Raw genomic sequence first — 14,428 nt, 5'->3', positions numbered from 1 at the left:
ACGAACTCTTCGCAAGAGGGTATGATTGTGAGAGCCTAAGCCCCTATACTGTGTCTACACTCCTCAACCTCACAAAAGATAGTTTTTGGAGGATGTGCGTTGATAGCCGTGCCATCAACAAACTCATGGTTAAGTATCGCTTTCTCATTCTTAGGCTAAACGACCTTTTAGATTCTATGTCTAGTGCCACAATCTTTTCTAAGATTGATTCGAAGAGTTAGTACCATATTCGGATTCGTCCCGAATGCCCATGGCTAGATGTCATTATGGATTTCGTGTTAGGGCTTCCACGTACTTCTACCAAGCACGATTTCATTTTTGTGGTTGTGAACCGATTTTCAAAGATGGCTCATTTTCTTTTCTATTCTAAGACTTATGATGCTTCTAGAATTGCCAAACTTTATTTTGATGAAGTTGTTAGACCTCCTGACCCTTCAAAATCTATTATGTCTGATAGGGTGCTAGATTCATGAGCTACTTTAGAAAAATCCTGTGGTATGTGATAGGCACCAAACTGAAATTTTCTTCTGCCTATCATCCTCAAACCGGCAGCCAGACTAAAGTTGTCAACCGTAGCCTTAGAAATCTGTTAAAATGTCTGGTAGGTGAACATGCTAGGAACTGGAATTTAGTGTTACCGACCACCGAGTTTGCATATAATAGTTTGGTCAATAAGTCCATAGGCATGAGTCCATTCGATGTGGTACATGGTTGCAAACTTAGACAACCCATAGACCTGATCCCCATGTCTTATCAGTATAGAGTGTCTGAGTCTGCACAGTTATTCGCATTGCACCCACATTCATTGTATCAAAAAATCAGCAAATGCATTCACTTTAATAACTTAAAATATAAATCCCTTGCTGATTTACATGGACGTATAAAGAGCTAAGTGAAAAAGGTTACGCCATGATAAGAATTAGGCTTGAATGACTTTTTTCAGGAATGTTCAAAAAATTGCAAGCTTGTAGTGCGGAACTGTTCAAAGTCCTATGAAAAATTAATTCGAATGCATATGTTGTGGATCTTTCTGATGACTATGGGATTAGTGCGATTGTTAATATTAAAGATTTAATCCCCTACAAAAAGACAACAATTATTTATTCTGACCCCTTTGTTGACACACTTGCCCCTGTTGATCATCCTGACCCATTACCTGCTGTTGAGCCACCACCTTCCAAATTTCATGCATGCAGAGAACAAATAAAACATATATTGGATGAGCAAGTTATGTCAACTAGAAACGGTAGTTACCAACGTTACCTTGTTCGGTGAAAAGGTTGACCAAAGTCTGACTTGACGTGGATCTCGAGAGCCGAGTCATAACGCCTTGATCCCGATCTTCTGGAGCAGTATGACAGCCGGCCCGATCTGCACTCGACGGGGTCGAGTTTTTTCCATCCGGGAGGAGTTGATGGGGACATCGGAGCTGATCATCCGCCTGTCTAGTCCACCATTTTTATTTTGATTCTATTTTTTGTTTTATTTTTGGGCTTGTTTACATTTTTATTGTTGTAGGACTTTATTTTTGTTATTTTGGGCTTTATTGGGAATTATTTTTGTGTAAGTGGTTATGTGTTAATTTTCTTGTTTGGGCCCTATATATAAGGGACCCTCATTGTGATTAGGGTTTAATGAAAGTGAATTAAAATTTCTTCCCCCACGTTCCTTCTCTCCTCTCTCTTCCCACTCCTTCCCTTCTCCTTTTCTCCTCTCTTCTTCCTGCATCTCTATAACCTCTTCTTCCTTCCCCTTCCTTTCTTCTTCCTTCCCTTCTCCTTCGCTCCTCTTTTCTTCCTACATCTCTATAACCTCTTCTTCCTTCTCCTTCCTTTCTTCTTCCTCTTCCCCTGCAGTTGTCCATCATCATGGCCTCGCCCATGGAAGTGTGCCTGCGCGGTTCCCATCATCGAGCGCTCCTGCGGCGGATTGGGTCGGTACCGGTTTGGTACGTTGCCGCCGGTATGCCGACCGATACCAGTTCGACGTACCTTGCCTCGTGGTATCTAGTAATTGGGGTTTTGCAGCACAGTGAGGGGTTGTGTGGTAGGTGTGAGTGTGTCATGTATGTGCAGGTAAGGGAATTGGATATAGAATAGGGAATGGCAATAAAGTTTAAATGTTTTATTGATATTATGATTTGGATGAGCCTTTGACAAATATTGTGTTCATGGTTATTTAGGATCAGATTGTCTCCCTATATTATATATGTTTGTGTTTGGGAAAGTAGACATATAAACATGCAAAACAATCATGTACTTGCATTTGTGAAATGAAGGTCTGATTTTTCGAAGTCCTTGGTGACTCATCATACCTCTTATATGGTGATGATCATGTCCATTTACATTTGTGAAGGCAATTCTGTTAGACATTCTTGAGACCAAGTTTGAGGTTATTTCAATACTTTTGAATGGCACAAATACTAAGGGATGGCTGAGGAGCATGGACGGCTTGGTTAGCCACGACAAAGGGAGTGACTGGATGACACTAGAAAAGAAAAAGGACCTTTAAAGTTTGAAAACAGGTGAATTGGTGGCTATTGCATGCAAATAGGTGAGACTGAATGACATCCAAAAAGTTGTGTACCTTTAATCTTTGAGATCAACTTCGGCTAAAGATGAGGGAGAATGGAAGTGGTGGGGTTGGCCGAAGTTTAGAGGCAAGGATGAGAAACTTTCGGATAAGTTTATATTTCGAGCTTTTATATGAAGTCATAATTGTCATATGAAGACAACTGTCTCTATATGCATGCTCAACATTATTTTTCTTTAATTTGTCAGCGCTCTGTTCTAGCAATAATACTTCTAAAGTTTTAGGATTAGGCTGACATTTTCGTGCAGGTCTTTGGTAGAAGATTTCTGGCACAAAGACATGTAATGGGTGGGTTTCCCCCTTTTACTTTTGAGCTCTAGATGAGAATTTATTTTTCTGTTAAAGTGTGTTAGCAGTGAGTCAGAACTTTAGTAGTTCTTGTTCTTGTTTAATGTCAATGAATGCTATCAAGTTTGACCCTTTTGGCTTAGATATGCATTATAGTCTGTCTCTCTCTCTCTCTCTCTCTCTCTGCCCCTCCCTCCTCCCTCTCGCTCTTTCTCCCTTTCTCCCTCCCCTATTCTTATCTCTCTGCCTATCAGAAATATTTTGCACTGTTGTTCCTGCCTTGTTATTTAAAAAATATGGATTCCATTAAGTTTTTGGTGGGCGATGGAAACTTCCATTCCTTTACCTGATTTTGCAATGCCAGGCTGATGATTTTCTTTCTCCTGAAAACTTGTCTGCAGTCAGTTGCAACTTTCTTTAGCCAGGTTATGTCTGCCATTGGAGGCAACACGGCTGGTCCAGGTACTCAATGTTTGTGTGCATCTAACATTCTATCACCTTAGCTTTTTATCTTAAAGTCAAATGTTGACTTCTATTATTTATTTATCTGTTTTTGTTATTGAAGGTGATGCTGTTGTGAATGTGTATATAAACCATGAGAAGAAATTTGCTTTCGTGGAAATGAGATCTGTTGAAGAAGCAAGCAATGCAATGGCCTTGGATGGCATCATTTTTGAGGTTGGAGTTTGAAAACCCGGAATTACTATGTGCCTCTGATTCTTCCACAGTTAAAGGTATATTAGATGAGTATCTGCTGACATCTGAACACTTGTTGCTTTATTCACCCAGGGTGCACCAGTAAAGGTCAGAAGGCCAAGTGACTATAATCCTTCTCTTGCAGCTGCACTTGGCCCCAGCCAGCCCAATCCCAATCTTAATCTTGCTGCAGTTGGGCTTACACCAGGTTCTGCTGGTGGTCTTGAGGGTCCCGATCGCATTTTCGTGGGCGGACTTCCGTACTATTTTACAGAAGCACAAGTAAGGGAATTGCTTGAGTCCTTTGGACCTCTTCGAGGTTTTGATCTGGTCAAGGACAGGGAAACTGGTAACTCGAAAGGCTATGCCTTCTGTGTCTACCAAGATCTCTCTGTTACAGACATTGCTTGTGCTGCTCTTAATGGCATCAAGATGGGAGATAAAACCCTGACTGTAAGGCGTGCAAACCAAGGTACCCAACAACCTAGGCCTGAGCAAGAAAGTGTGTTACTGCAGGCACAACAACAAGTGGCTTTGCAGGTAAAGTGCAAATTACACTTGACTAATTTAGTTTAAACAGCAAAATTTGGAGTCTTTCAACCTAATATTTATTATGAGCCGGGGGCAAACTGTGGGCAGTGTCTCTGTTTCATAAGGTTTTGCTTTTAAGGTGACTACTAGGTGCACTTTAAGCATGTTTGCCATTGACTCTTTTTGGAGAATATACTATTTTCTGTTAAGTTGTTGCTTCTTGGAGTTTTACTTCTAAAGTGTAGTTACATATAAAGAACTTTCCACTATGTTCTGTTTGTAATAAAGTTAAGCAAAGAGATTTGAAGCATGGGTAAATTGGAGTCTACCTACATTGACACGATTTCACCTGCATTTTCGTCATTTCCTTTTTTCTCATATAGCACTAGACAATGGAAATGCGTTGACTTGTGCTCAGTTTTCCTTATTATCTTCTGCTACATCTGATGATCACTTGTTTTAAGAGTGTGTGTGTGTGTGTGTGTGTGTGTGTGTGTGGTATATGTTGCTACAATCTGTGATTTCTCGTTTGTTGAGGTCTTCACAAAATAACGTCCTCATTTTAAGTAAGAATATTTTAAAGAATGTAGATCCTGAATGGGAAGCACTAGTCTTTTAAGAGCAATAACGTCCTCATTTTGATTACCATCATCACTGACTAGCTCAAGTACTAGAGCATTTCTATTCGATCTTTAAATTCACTTATGTTATGGGTCTTAAATTGCATACATTTTTACGCGTGTTTATAGACGTGACTTTTGTATTGTAGCACTCAGCTGCTCTCCTTGTTTTACCATTTAGTCTCTTCTTTTATCCCATAACTGTAACCAGCAATATATGTTGCGACTAGTTGTGATCAGGTTCATGAATCTAATTTGCTAAATATTCCAAATAAGGGCTGCATCATGGTTTGCTGAATCCGTCATCCCCCTATCCTCTTCCTCTGCATGGGGTCTGTCACCTCCTTTCTTTATAGGGCTATCCATGAAGCTTCACTATGTTTTTCAACATTCTTTATTTTGGTCAGCACTTATACCTAGAGTTCTAATATTTTTCTCTATAACTTCCGTGGACAGTATACATGTAACACTATTCTGGTTCAAGTTGTTTTGTTTTGCTCCTTTTTGAAGGAGACTTGGTTTTATTTTCTTTTTATTCTAAACCTTTTTGGTGCAGAGGCTTGTGTACCAGGCAGGGTCCCTTCCAACCAAGATAGTGTGCTTAACACAGGTAGTTAGCGCAGATGAATTGAAAGATGATGAGGAATATGAAGACATATTGGAAGACATGAGGGGAGAGGGTGGAAAATATGGTAAGTAATTTTTTCAGAATTTTTTTTGTACATCTGATGTCATTTTAATGGAAACTATAAATTCTTAATTCTTTTTTTTGTTTGTTTTTGCTTTGTTTTACAGTCTTTTGTAGTCCAACCTTATGCAATTGAGAATCAGGCCTAACCCACAGAAGATCCTATTCTCTGTGTTCTAACCTGGGACCGTCTCTCTAACTTTTAGTAATTCTTCTTGCTGATCTGACAACCCTGTACTTTTTTTTGCAGGTAAATTAGTGAATGTTGTCATCCCTAGACCTGGTCCAAATGGAGAACTAGCTCCTGGTGTTGGAAAGGTTAGTCCATAAATATTTTGAAATTTAGATTGACTTTCTATTATAATATGAAAGGAACTCTGAAGGCCTTGCAGATTCACTGATCCATGCTTACAAATGCAAGCACATCCTCACCCCTTGCATTTCTTATTTTTCTTGGTAAAACACGAGCAGTCTACACTTTTGTACCTTCTCTGGTCTCCGTTTTTATAGTTTGTGAAAGAACTGGTGTACCCTCTGACTTGTCCTGCTTTTGTGCACGCCCATCACATGAGACAGTACATTTGATCTCCTTGTGAATGCTGCTCACATTTATATAATAGTTCTTAACCGTCAGCTCCTTTTCAGGTATTTTTGGAGTATGCTGACGTTGATGGATCCACCAAAGCCAGGCAAGGGCTGCATGGAAGGAAATTTGGGGGAAATCAGGTTGTTGCGGTTTTCTATCCAGAGGCCAAGTTCGCCCAAGGAGAATATGATGGATAATTACTTAACATCATTGTTTCTAATACTTTCTCTTTTTACTTTAAAGCTGTATCATAGACTTTTTTCTGCAGAATTGATGCTTTATTTATCGTGACTGGACATTTTAGACATATGTTAGAGCGATATGCTAACGAGTTAATTAGCTATGCAAATTTGGTTCTCTTATATGTTTAGTAGTACTCCAATTACCCACTTGATAATGGATTGTGGTAGGAACAAGGAAATTTGGCCAATTCACTGTCATGGTATGGGAACGCAGCATCTGATTCAATGATGTTTAGTCCAGAAGGCCAAATGCATTGGGCCACAGAATTCAGAATTTGATGTATACACACCGGAAGGCATCAGCTGATGTTGATTTACAGTCTCCCACCTCCTGGAGTGCAAATAATTTATATTTAGCCACCTCAAAATAATTTGTTTTGCATCAGCGGGTGGGCACGGATGAGAAGTTTTGAAGCTTTTGATCTTTTTGGCTGTAGGCTCTTGGACAGTGCGGGGTGGAGTGAATGGTGTTCATCATTGTTTTGGAAGGTTGGCATGCTTCGGAAATGTGAAGCTGTGAAAACATTAGTTCTCATCTAATGATCTTATTGCGGACCAATCAGCAAGTTTTCTTATGGATCTCAATGGTTTTGATAATGACAACTTGCATGTGTAATTTTATTTTTTGAAAAGGTGGAGTGGTAGATTATTGGCATCATATATTGTTGAAAAGCTTTCCATGCAAGTTCTCTGTTATCTTCTTAAAGAAAGCAAACTACTGCGGATGCCAACATTTTTTGCGTGTGATGCAAGGGAGCGTTCAAGTGGATGAATGAAATGGAGAACTGGTGTCGTCATTTTGACATCTGATTGGTAAACCAAGGTTATCCATTTCTTTCCTTCGTGTGCAGACTTGTCCAATGCTCAGAGATATGATTGTAACATGGTAGCAATATTCTCTGACCTGCTGGAAATTTATTTATTGTTTTCGGTTTTTTGATTTTTTACCTTCGGCGGAATGTTCGCAGAGTTTTATCTACATTAACAAATCGTTCCAGGACTGCGTCATTATTCCAGTTGTACGTGAATTTTGCGATCATTCATGAGTTATGGAGACTATCTTCTAAAACTGTGACAAGCTAACGATGCGATATATTGTTGCTGGTGATGGTTTAAAAATAGTTTTTTTTGTTTTCACATGGTATTCCTGAATTACTATACTTATTTCTAGTACATAAGTATCCAGATGTTTTAGAAAATTTATATTTTTTATTTTTTTATCTTATTATTAATATCTGTTTATCCAGGCTTTCCCAACTTTTGACCAATTTGTTTACTTTTTTTTTAAGAATTCCTTTTTTCTGCCAAATTTTTTCCAGGCACTGCACTTGGGACTGTGCAAGAAACGCCGGTCCGTTTATATTAAACGAAAAAAAAGCAGCACTGTTAACCGGATGTGATGACGTTTCTAAATCCCAAAATTCTTGCTTTCTGAACTAGTGGCATGAGTTGCTTCAACCGGCTGCTTCAGCAGGTTTCATGCCAGCTCAGTTTTGGTCTCTCTTTTGCAATTTGCCGGTTCCTTCTTAAGATAGAATTATGGAGGTAGGAGAGGATTTACAGAAGGCAAAAGGGGAATAGTTGGTAATGGCAATGACGGTGAACTTGTGACTGATGGTGGCGAATGGCCTTGGCAGGGTTGAGCGGTGGAGGTGAATTGAGAGGTGGTGCCAAGGGAAGTTTGGCTGCAGCAGTTGGAATTGGTAGGACGCGATAAGTAGGGTGGAGGAAGGTAATCGGCAAATGGGATGCACGATGGAGACTAGGTGAAGGAAAAGGATGGGATGGTGGGGTGAGAGGAGATCTAGGTTTGAGAAGAGGATGGGAAGGGGGGGAATCCAAGGGGTGAGATGAGATTAGCCACATCAAAGATAGCATGGGGAAGAATGCTGAGAGGAGATGGATTCTTGGGACCTTTTTCTCTCATACTTATTCTCGAGAGGAGATTTGACGTCTTTTCAACTTTTTACGTTTTGAACTTATATCCTAAAAATTTTAATTTGTTAAATTAAATTTTAAATATTATAAATTTGTTGCAATGTACCGCAGTCGTCCACCAGAGTTCAAACATTGTTAACGATGAATGTAAAATTACTAATTTACCTTCTCGGTTAAACATTCAATTTGGTAAAAACTGCCAAATACCCCAGTAATCCCTAGTCCCTCTCGTACTGAAGTGTTGACATGGAGCTAGCCAAGGAGAGGGATGAGGAGTCGGCGAACGGTTCATGTAGAAGGTGGGGAGCAACGGTAGGAGATGGTAGTGGCGCTGCGGGAGATGGGAAGCAGCTATGATCTTTACGTGGTGGGGAGGGGCTACGAGAGGAAGTTGGAACTAACGGCGGGGTTGGAGGAGCGGAGCGAGTTCCCGGAGTTTGGGCCGATCGACAACCTGCTGGTCTCGTTGGACTTTGGGGCGAAGTTGTCATGCTAGTGGTGTAGTAGTACATGGAGAAAGAGTTTGCGGAGGCTGATGAATGGGAGGCGTTGGGGCACAACGACCCTCTATTGCAGCCGAAAACTATTCATGCTTTTTTAGATATCACTATTCATGCTTGAACTATTCAGTTAACCGGCTTCAACAAAGGATTTTTAGAGATAACTATTTATGCTTGAAGCCATGGGTGATTTCCAGGTTCTTCTCTTCTCCCTCCGCTTTCACCTCCTCTCTTCTCCGTTTGCTCTCTCCTCTTCGTTATCGTAGTTTTTGACTTCTGAGAGGGATTCCATCTTAAAAAAGACTTCCGGATTGGCATTTCTATACTGGGCCTACATCCTAGCTAATAACGTAGCATTCTAAATGAGTATTTTGCTGGTCTTAAGCCTCAAAGGTTCTCTCACGCGCGCGCGCGCGCGCGGAGTGGGTGGGGGCGGCGGAAGGGAAGAAGGAGGCGGATGGAGGGTGGAGTTGGTGGTGGTGAAGGTGGAGGGGAGGTGGCGAAGAGGGTGAAGAAGTTGGAGGGCTATGAAGAAGAGGGGGTGGAGCTAGAGGAGAAAGATGAAATGAGAGGGTTCGTGGAGAGGAAATGGAGGGCGGGCGACAAACGAAAAGTGTTGAGGAGGTCCATTGTTGAATGCCCACTACATTAATACTAAAGTATTCCTTTAAACAGAAGCAGTCTACTCGCTTCAGCCTTCAATTGCTACTAGAATTAAAATAAAAAAAAGAAACTTTTCTCTTCCACAAATTAAAGGCTGCGCACAACTTAACCAAAGAGTTCATACATCCCAGCATACCTTGGCTTATCCACCACATTAATGATTTCCCAAAGTTTTAACTTAGCAAAACTCTATAAAGGACCAATGGAGAAGAAGATCATTCTCTTTGTATGATTGACAAATAAGGGGAATGGTCAAGTTCGGATCCAAGTTCTTCTCTTCTCGCCCTACTCTCTTTGCCCTATCTTGTTTTCTTCTCCCTTTGCGAAGCCCTTTTTTAGAAAGAAAAAAAAAGAATTAGAGGAGTCATATGATCACCACACGATCTCCTTCTATTCTCACAGAAACACATATCTTCTTCTAATCTAGCCAACAAGGGTATTATTGGTATTTTGTGTCTAAACTTATCTCACATAGCAATCATATATTCACGAATCCTAACAGAGATCGATGGTTGGGGCATATTGCAATTAATTTATAATCTTGGGGTCTAACTGAAAAATTAGAACATTTTGGGGTGTAAGTGCAAATCACAAAAAGTTAAAGGGGCATTTTGTAATTTACCCTACTTTTTTGGATAAATTTTTTTATTGTACTTTAAACTACTTGTCCTAGTTGTGGATGACTACAAGGTCCTTTTGATCTATAGTGGGATTGGAGAGGTTCATGCGAGGCCCACCTTAGAATCAGGGCACCATCCCATATATGGTGGCGAGCTCGATGAAATCACTAGTCATCATGTGATGCATGTGTCAAAATAAGTGAAGAGAAATCACCGTCAACCTCCCACCCCGTTGGCAAGAAGCCCAAGGCAGCCAAGGAGTTCACCTTTGAGCTCGACCCCTTCCAGTCCGAAGCTATCAAGTGCCTCAAAAATGGTGAATCTGCTATGGTGTTAGCACATACATCATACATCAGTAGGAAAGATAGTGGTTTCTTTGCATGCTATTGCCATATCCTTGCAAGACCAGCAATGGGTCATCTATAACTCTCTGATCAAGGCTCTTAACAACCAAAAGTATGGAGAATTTAAAGAGTTCTCTAATGTTGGTCCTCATCTGACGAGTAAGCAGTCCACATTAGTGGACGCATTAGTCAGCGATACCAGTTTGCCATATCATCAGAGCTACATCAGTCAACCACTTGGACTGATACGTCAGTCTGCCATGTTAGTTAGCCACACGAGCAGACACTACATGGTAGTTAGCCATGTGGGTAGATATGTCAGCATGCCATGGCGGTCAACCATGCAGGTAGGTACATCAATCTTCCACGCCAAGCAGCCATATGGGCTGCCATGTTAGTTAGCCACATCAGCATTTCCCAATACATTAACTTCTATTCGTTACACTGATATGCACATCAATATATAGCCTAACAATGTGACTAGTAAGAAAGGTGTACCAAGACAGTAAGAAAATATTAATCATATGTGGATTAATACATTAACTAGATAGTAAATATGCTTAACATCCCTCCTAAAACTCAAGGTGATAAAGCAGAACCAAGATTGAGTTTAGAAACCAGATTATAAAAGCATCCACAAACTAATGTAGTAGATCAGAAGCTATCATAGTAGCTTAGAAGCTGACGTGGTAGATTGATGTGGCAGGTCAAGAAGTTGGCGTGGCAGGTCAAGAAGTTGGCATGGCAAGTTGATGTATTTGGAAATGTTGATGTGGTAAACTAGCGTGACCACCCACATGGTTGACTAGCGTGGTAGACTGATGTGCCTACCTATGTGGCTGACTAACATGGCAAGCTGACATATCTGCCTGCATGGTTGATTGTCATGGTAGGTTGACGTATCTGCCCGCAAGGTTGACTAATATGGTAGACTGATGTATCTACCATCATGGCTGATTAATTGGCTTATTGAAGTATCTGATGTGGCAAACTGATGTGGGTGATTGACGTGTCCGCTGATGTAGGCTACTATGTTTGATTACTAGCTGCTATCATTATCACATGGCGGTAACATGGCAGCATACTAATGTGGCTACTCGCATGGTTGATTGATGTGGTAGATTGACGTATCTGCTTATATGGCCAAATGACACCATCATTGATTCACCATTATCAAGGCACTTGATGGTTTTGGATTGGAAGGGGTTGAGCTCGTAGGGGAACTCCTTGGCCAGCTTGGGCTTCTCATCGAATGTGAGGTGCTGGACGCAGACACTAGAACCCTACACCCACCCGAGCATGCTGATGTGGCAAACCATGTGTCTGGTTAGAGGATGACGTGGCAAGATGACAAGGATGATCAATGATAATGTGGTCTGATGACATGGCCACTTACATGTCAGATGAGGACCAACATCGAAGAACTCCTCTTTAAATTCTCTATACTTTTGGTTGCTAAGTGCCTTGATTGGAGAGGTAGAAGGAGAATTAGGGTGAGGAAGAACCCTAGAAGATATGGCATTGACTGGAATCAGATCAAGTTTTGCTTAAGGGTCTCATCCATTGTGATCCTTCTCCATCGTGATTAGGGCTTGGATCCAAGCCCTTGTGAGGTGGCGACATGTCATCAGATGACAATAATGAGAGCCTTGTTGAGGACAAACAAGAGTGTGCACCGGTTAGTCGTGAGGTGGCTGCAATGAGAGCCACGTTAAGGGCAATGGGCATCAAGGGCTCGACAGCGACATGTTGCTAGATGGCAGTAATGAGACATGGAAGATGAAATGGTGAGAAGAAGATGTCGATGGCATTAGGACTCTATCATAGGATCAAGGCTTCGGCAAAGGCATCAAGGGTAGGCTGGGGCTTACCAGGTAGGGGCTTGTCGAGTGGAGGAAAAAGTTAGATCCGAGTGGAGGAATGTAGTCTGTCAAATCCACTAGCAGCATGACGAGGATCAACTATTGATAATGATTGGTAAGCAACAATCGTGGAGATCTCTAGAAGATGGTTGCGATGTAGTGTGCCCCTTTTAGCCTCTCAGAGAAGCCAAAGTTGGAGAGGAGCACAAGTAGGTCACTGGACGCAGGGAGCTGGATGCAGATACTCACCCTGCATTTTCTCAAGTGCATAGGTTGAAAAGCAAGCTGTCGGAGAGAGGGCACCAACATCATAGTGAAGGATGTCGTCCGGTGAAAGGCAGATAAAGCAATTACCCTAGGGCTTAGAGATGGACGGTTGCAGATGATGACAAAGATCATATCAATGGCTTTGAAACCATGTTAAAATAAGGGAAGAGAGAGAATATATTCATTCTTTGTATCTTCTATTCGTTACACCAATATGTGTATCAATATATAGCCTAACAATATGACTAGTAAGAAAAGTGTACCAAGACCAATTAGAAAATATTAATCATATTTGGACTGGTACAACAATTAGATAGTAAATATGCTAAATAGAATGAACTACTCCAACCTTGCCATTAGGGGTGTTTGTATGTTGTGCACTTACACATAAAATAGCTTGCAATTACATGGGCCTATTTTCAATACAGGACACTCTTCCCTGTATAGTGATGAAATCATAAGCTATCATATGATACATGAGTACTTGTGATTGCTAGACTAGATTTCTATAGTCTAGTTGTGGGCTAGAGAGAACCTCAACCAAAAATCTTGAAGCAGGATCCTCTCCAACTCATGATTGGACTAGAAATGTCCAATCTTGTAATACTAGGCATTCTTATGCAACATTTTTAAAATTAAATCGGACAGCAAATCTTTTTTATTAGTTTTGCGTTAGTCGGTTCGAACATCGATTTTGAGAAAGTCAACTACTTCTTCCATCCCGGCTCTATGCCTTCTGTCAAACAAATATTCGATCCTAACATAGAATAGAAATTGGATGAATAGGAATCGGACGTGCCTGGTGAATTTGTAGTAAGTAAAGTACTTTTTGAGTATTTTCATTTTTCATTTCATTTTCTTTTTTATTTATATTAATAAAATTTCAAGTCATGTGCGGGTGGACCAGAACGTAGACCTGTCATTCCTTAACCGGGATAGTTGGGCCCCTTATTTGGATTGGATCTAGTTGTTACGTCTCGCATCGCGACTTTTTTCCTAGTTAGAATATCAACGTGCCCTACCTCAAGCGCAACAAGGCATCGCTCGCATTTCCTTTCAAAGGGAATGTTAGCTCGGCGTGCACCTATGACTGGTTGCTCTAGTGTGTTGGTTATGCGCGCCTATGGCGGATGTTGGGATCGACACGAATCCTTACCGCATCCGATATCCCTAGCAAGGCTCGAGAGACCTCGAGTGATACCGAACTTCCATAGAAGACTAATTCGTCGTCATGACGTTCGGGCGGACAGATTAGTCAAAATGTATCTATCCATGTTCTCAGTGTCTAAGCTGATTCTTGTTCCTAAACAGAGCAACTATCAGTTTAGTAGCATTGTGGACGACCCGACTGTCATTTTTTTCGTCGAATGGCTTTGAAATGTTTAAGGAGGTGCGAAGCTGGGGTAAGGTAGAAATGCTAATGCATATTAATCTGACTCCGTTTTTAAATTCAAGGCTTTTCAGAGACAATCGGATCCCTAGGCTTCTCCTCTTGCTCAGTAGGATGGGTAGGTTTGATGCTAGCTTTGTTGCCTTGGCATTGGCTGATTAAAGACATCCTCGCAAAGGCGCCATCTTTCTTAAGTAAAAACATGACTTTCATAGGCCTCTAGGTCTTTTACTGGTGCTCTGCTTGAAAATACGATAATTGAGTTTTTGAGACTCCATTTTGTTAACAACAGGTACTCTTTCTGCCTTTCCGGGTAAGGATCATCTGTGCTATGAGTTTATCTTCCTCGATAGTGATCTAAGGCAAGTAGAAATCTTTCTTACTCAATAGTATGAGATGGCTTGGCTTAAACCGGACTTTCTTACTAAAGAAACATAGGTCATTACGAGCAAGGTCTGTTTTGGACAAATCGTCCTATAAAACCATATCTGCTGAGGTTTCGAAGAAGAAACGCTTACCAAGGTCTAAGCTAATTGCACGCAACTCTAAAGAGGACGATGACGGAAAAAACGACGGCTCGAAAAAAAGGTACCTAGGATTT

The 14,428-nt window shown here is 41.0% G+C and overlaps 1 protein-coding gene across 6 annotated transcripts in view; it reads left to right on the top strand.

Moving 5' to 3' along the window:
• LOC103698299 (splicing factor U2af large subunit B) overlaps nt 1-6,371 on the top strand; it is a 28,743-nt gene extending 22,372 nt beyond the window's left edge. For 5 of the 6 annotated variants that reach the window (XM_039118912.1, XM_039118911.1, XM_039118914.1 and 2 more), the window contains 6 exons: nt 3,282-3,342; nt 3,446-3,558; nt 3,670-4,116; nt 5,284-5,419; nt 5,666-5,733; nt 6,061-6,371. In XM_039118912.1, coding sequence (XP_038974840.1) covers nt 3,282-3,342; nt 3,446-3,558; nt 3,670-4,116; nt 5,284-5,419; nt 5,666-5,733; nt 6,061-6,198 — 963 coding nt within the window. In that variant the 3' untranslated portion in view covers nt 6,199-6,371. Of the gene's footprint in view, nt 1-3,281; nt 3,343-3,445; nt 3,559-3,669; nt 4,117-5,283; nt 5,420-5,522; nt 5,734-6,060 lie in introns of all 6 variants that reach the window. The other variant, XR_005508289.1, reaches the window with a different exon arrangement.
• Nucleotides 6,372-14,428: the final 8,057 nt, after the last annotated feature.

The sequence above is a fragment of the Phoenix dactylifera genome, unplaced genomic scaffold, assembly GCF_009389715.1.
Source record: "Phoenix dactylifera cultivar Barhee BC4 unplaced genomic scaffold, palm_55x_up_171113_PBpolish2nd_filt_p 000445F, whole genome shotgun sequence".
NCBI classification, from domain to species: domain Eukaryota; kingdom Viridiplantae; phylum Streptophyta; class Magnoliopsida; order Arecales; family Arecaceae; genus Phoenix; species Phoenix dactylifera.
This window is presented reverse-complemented; position numbering and strand designations above follow the sequence as displayed.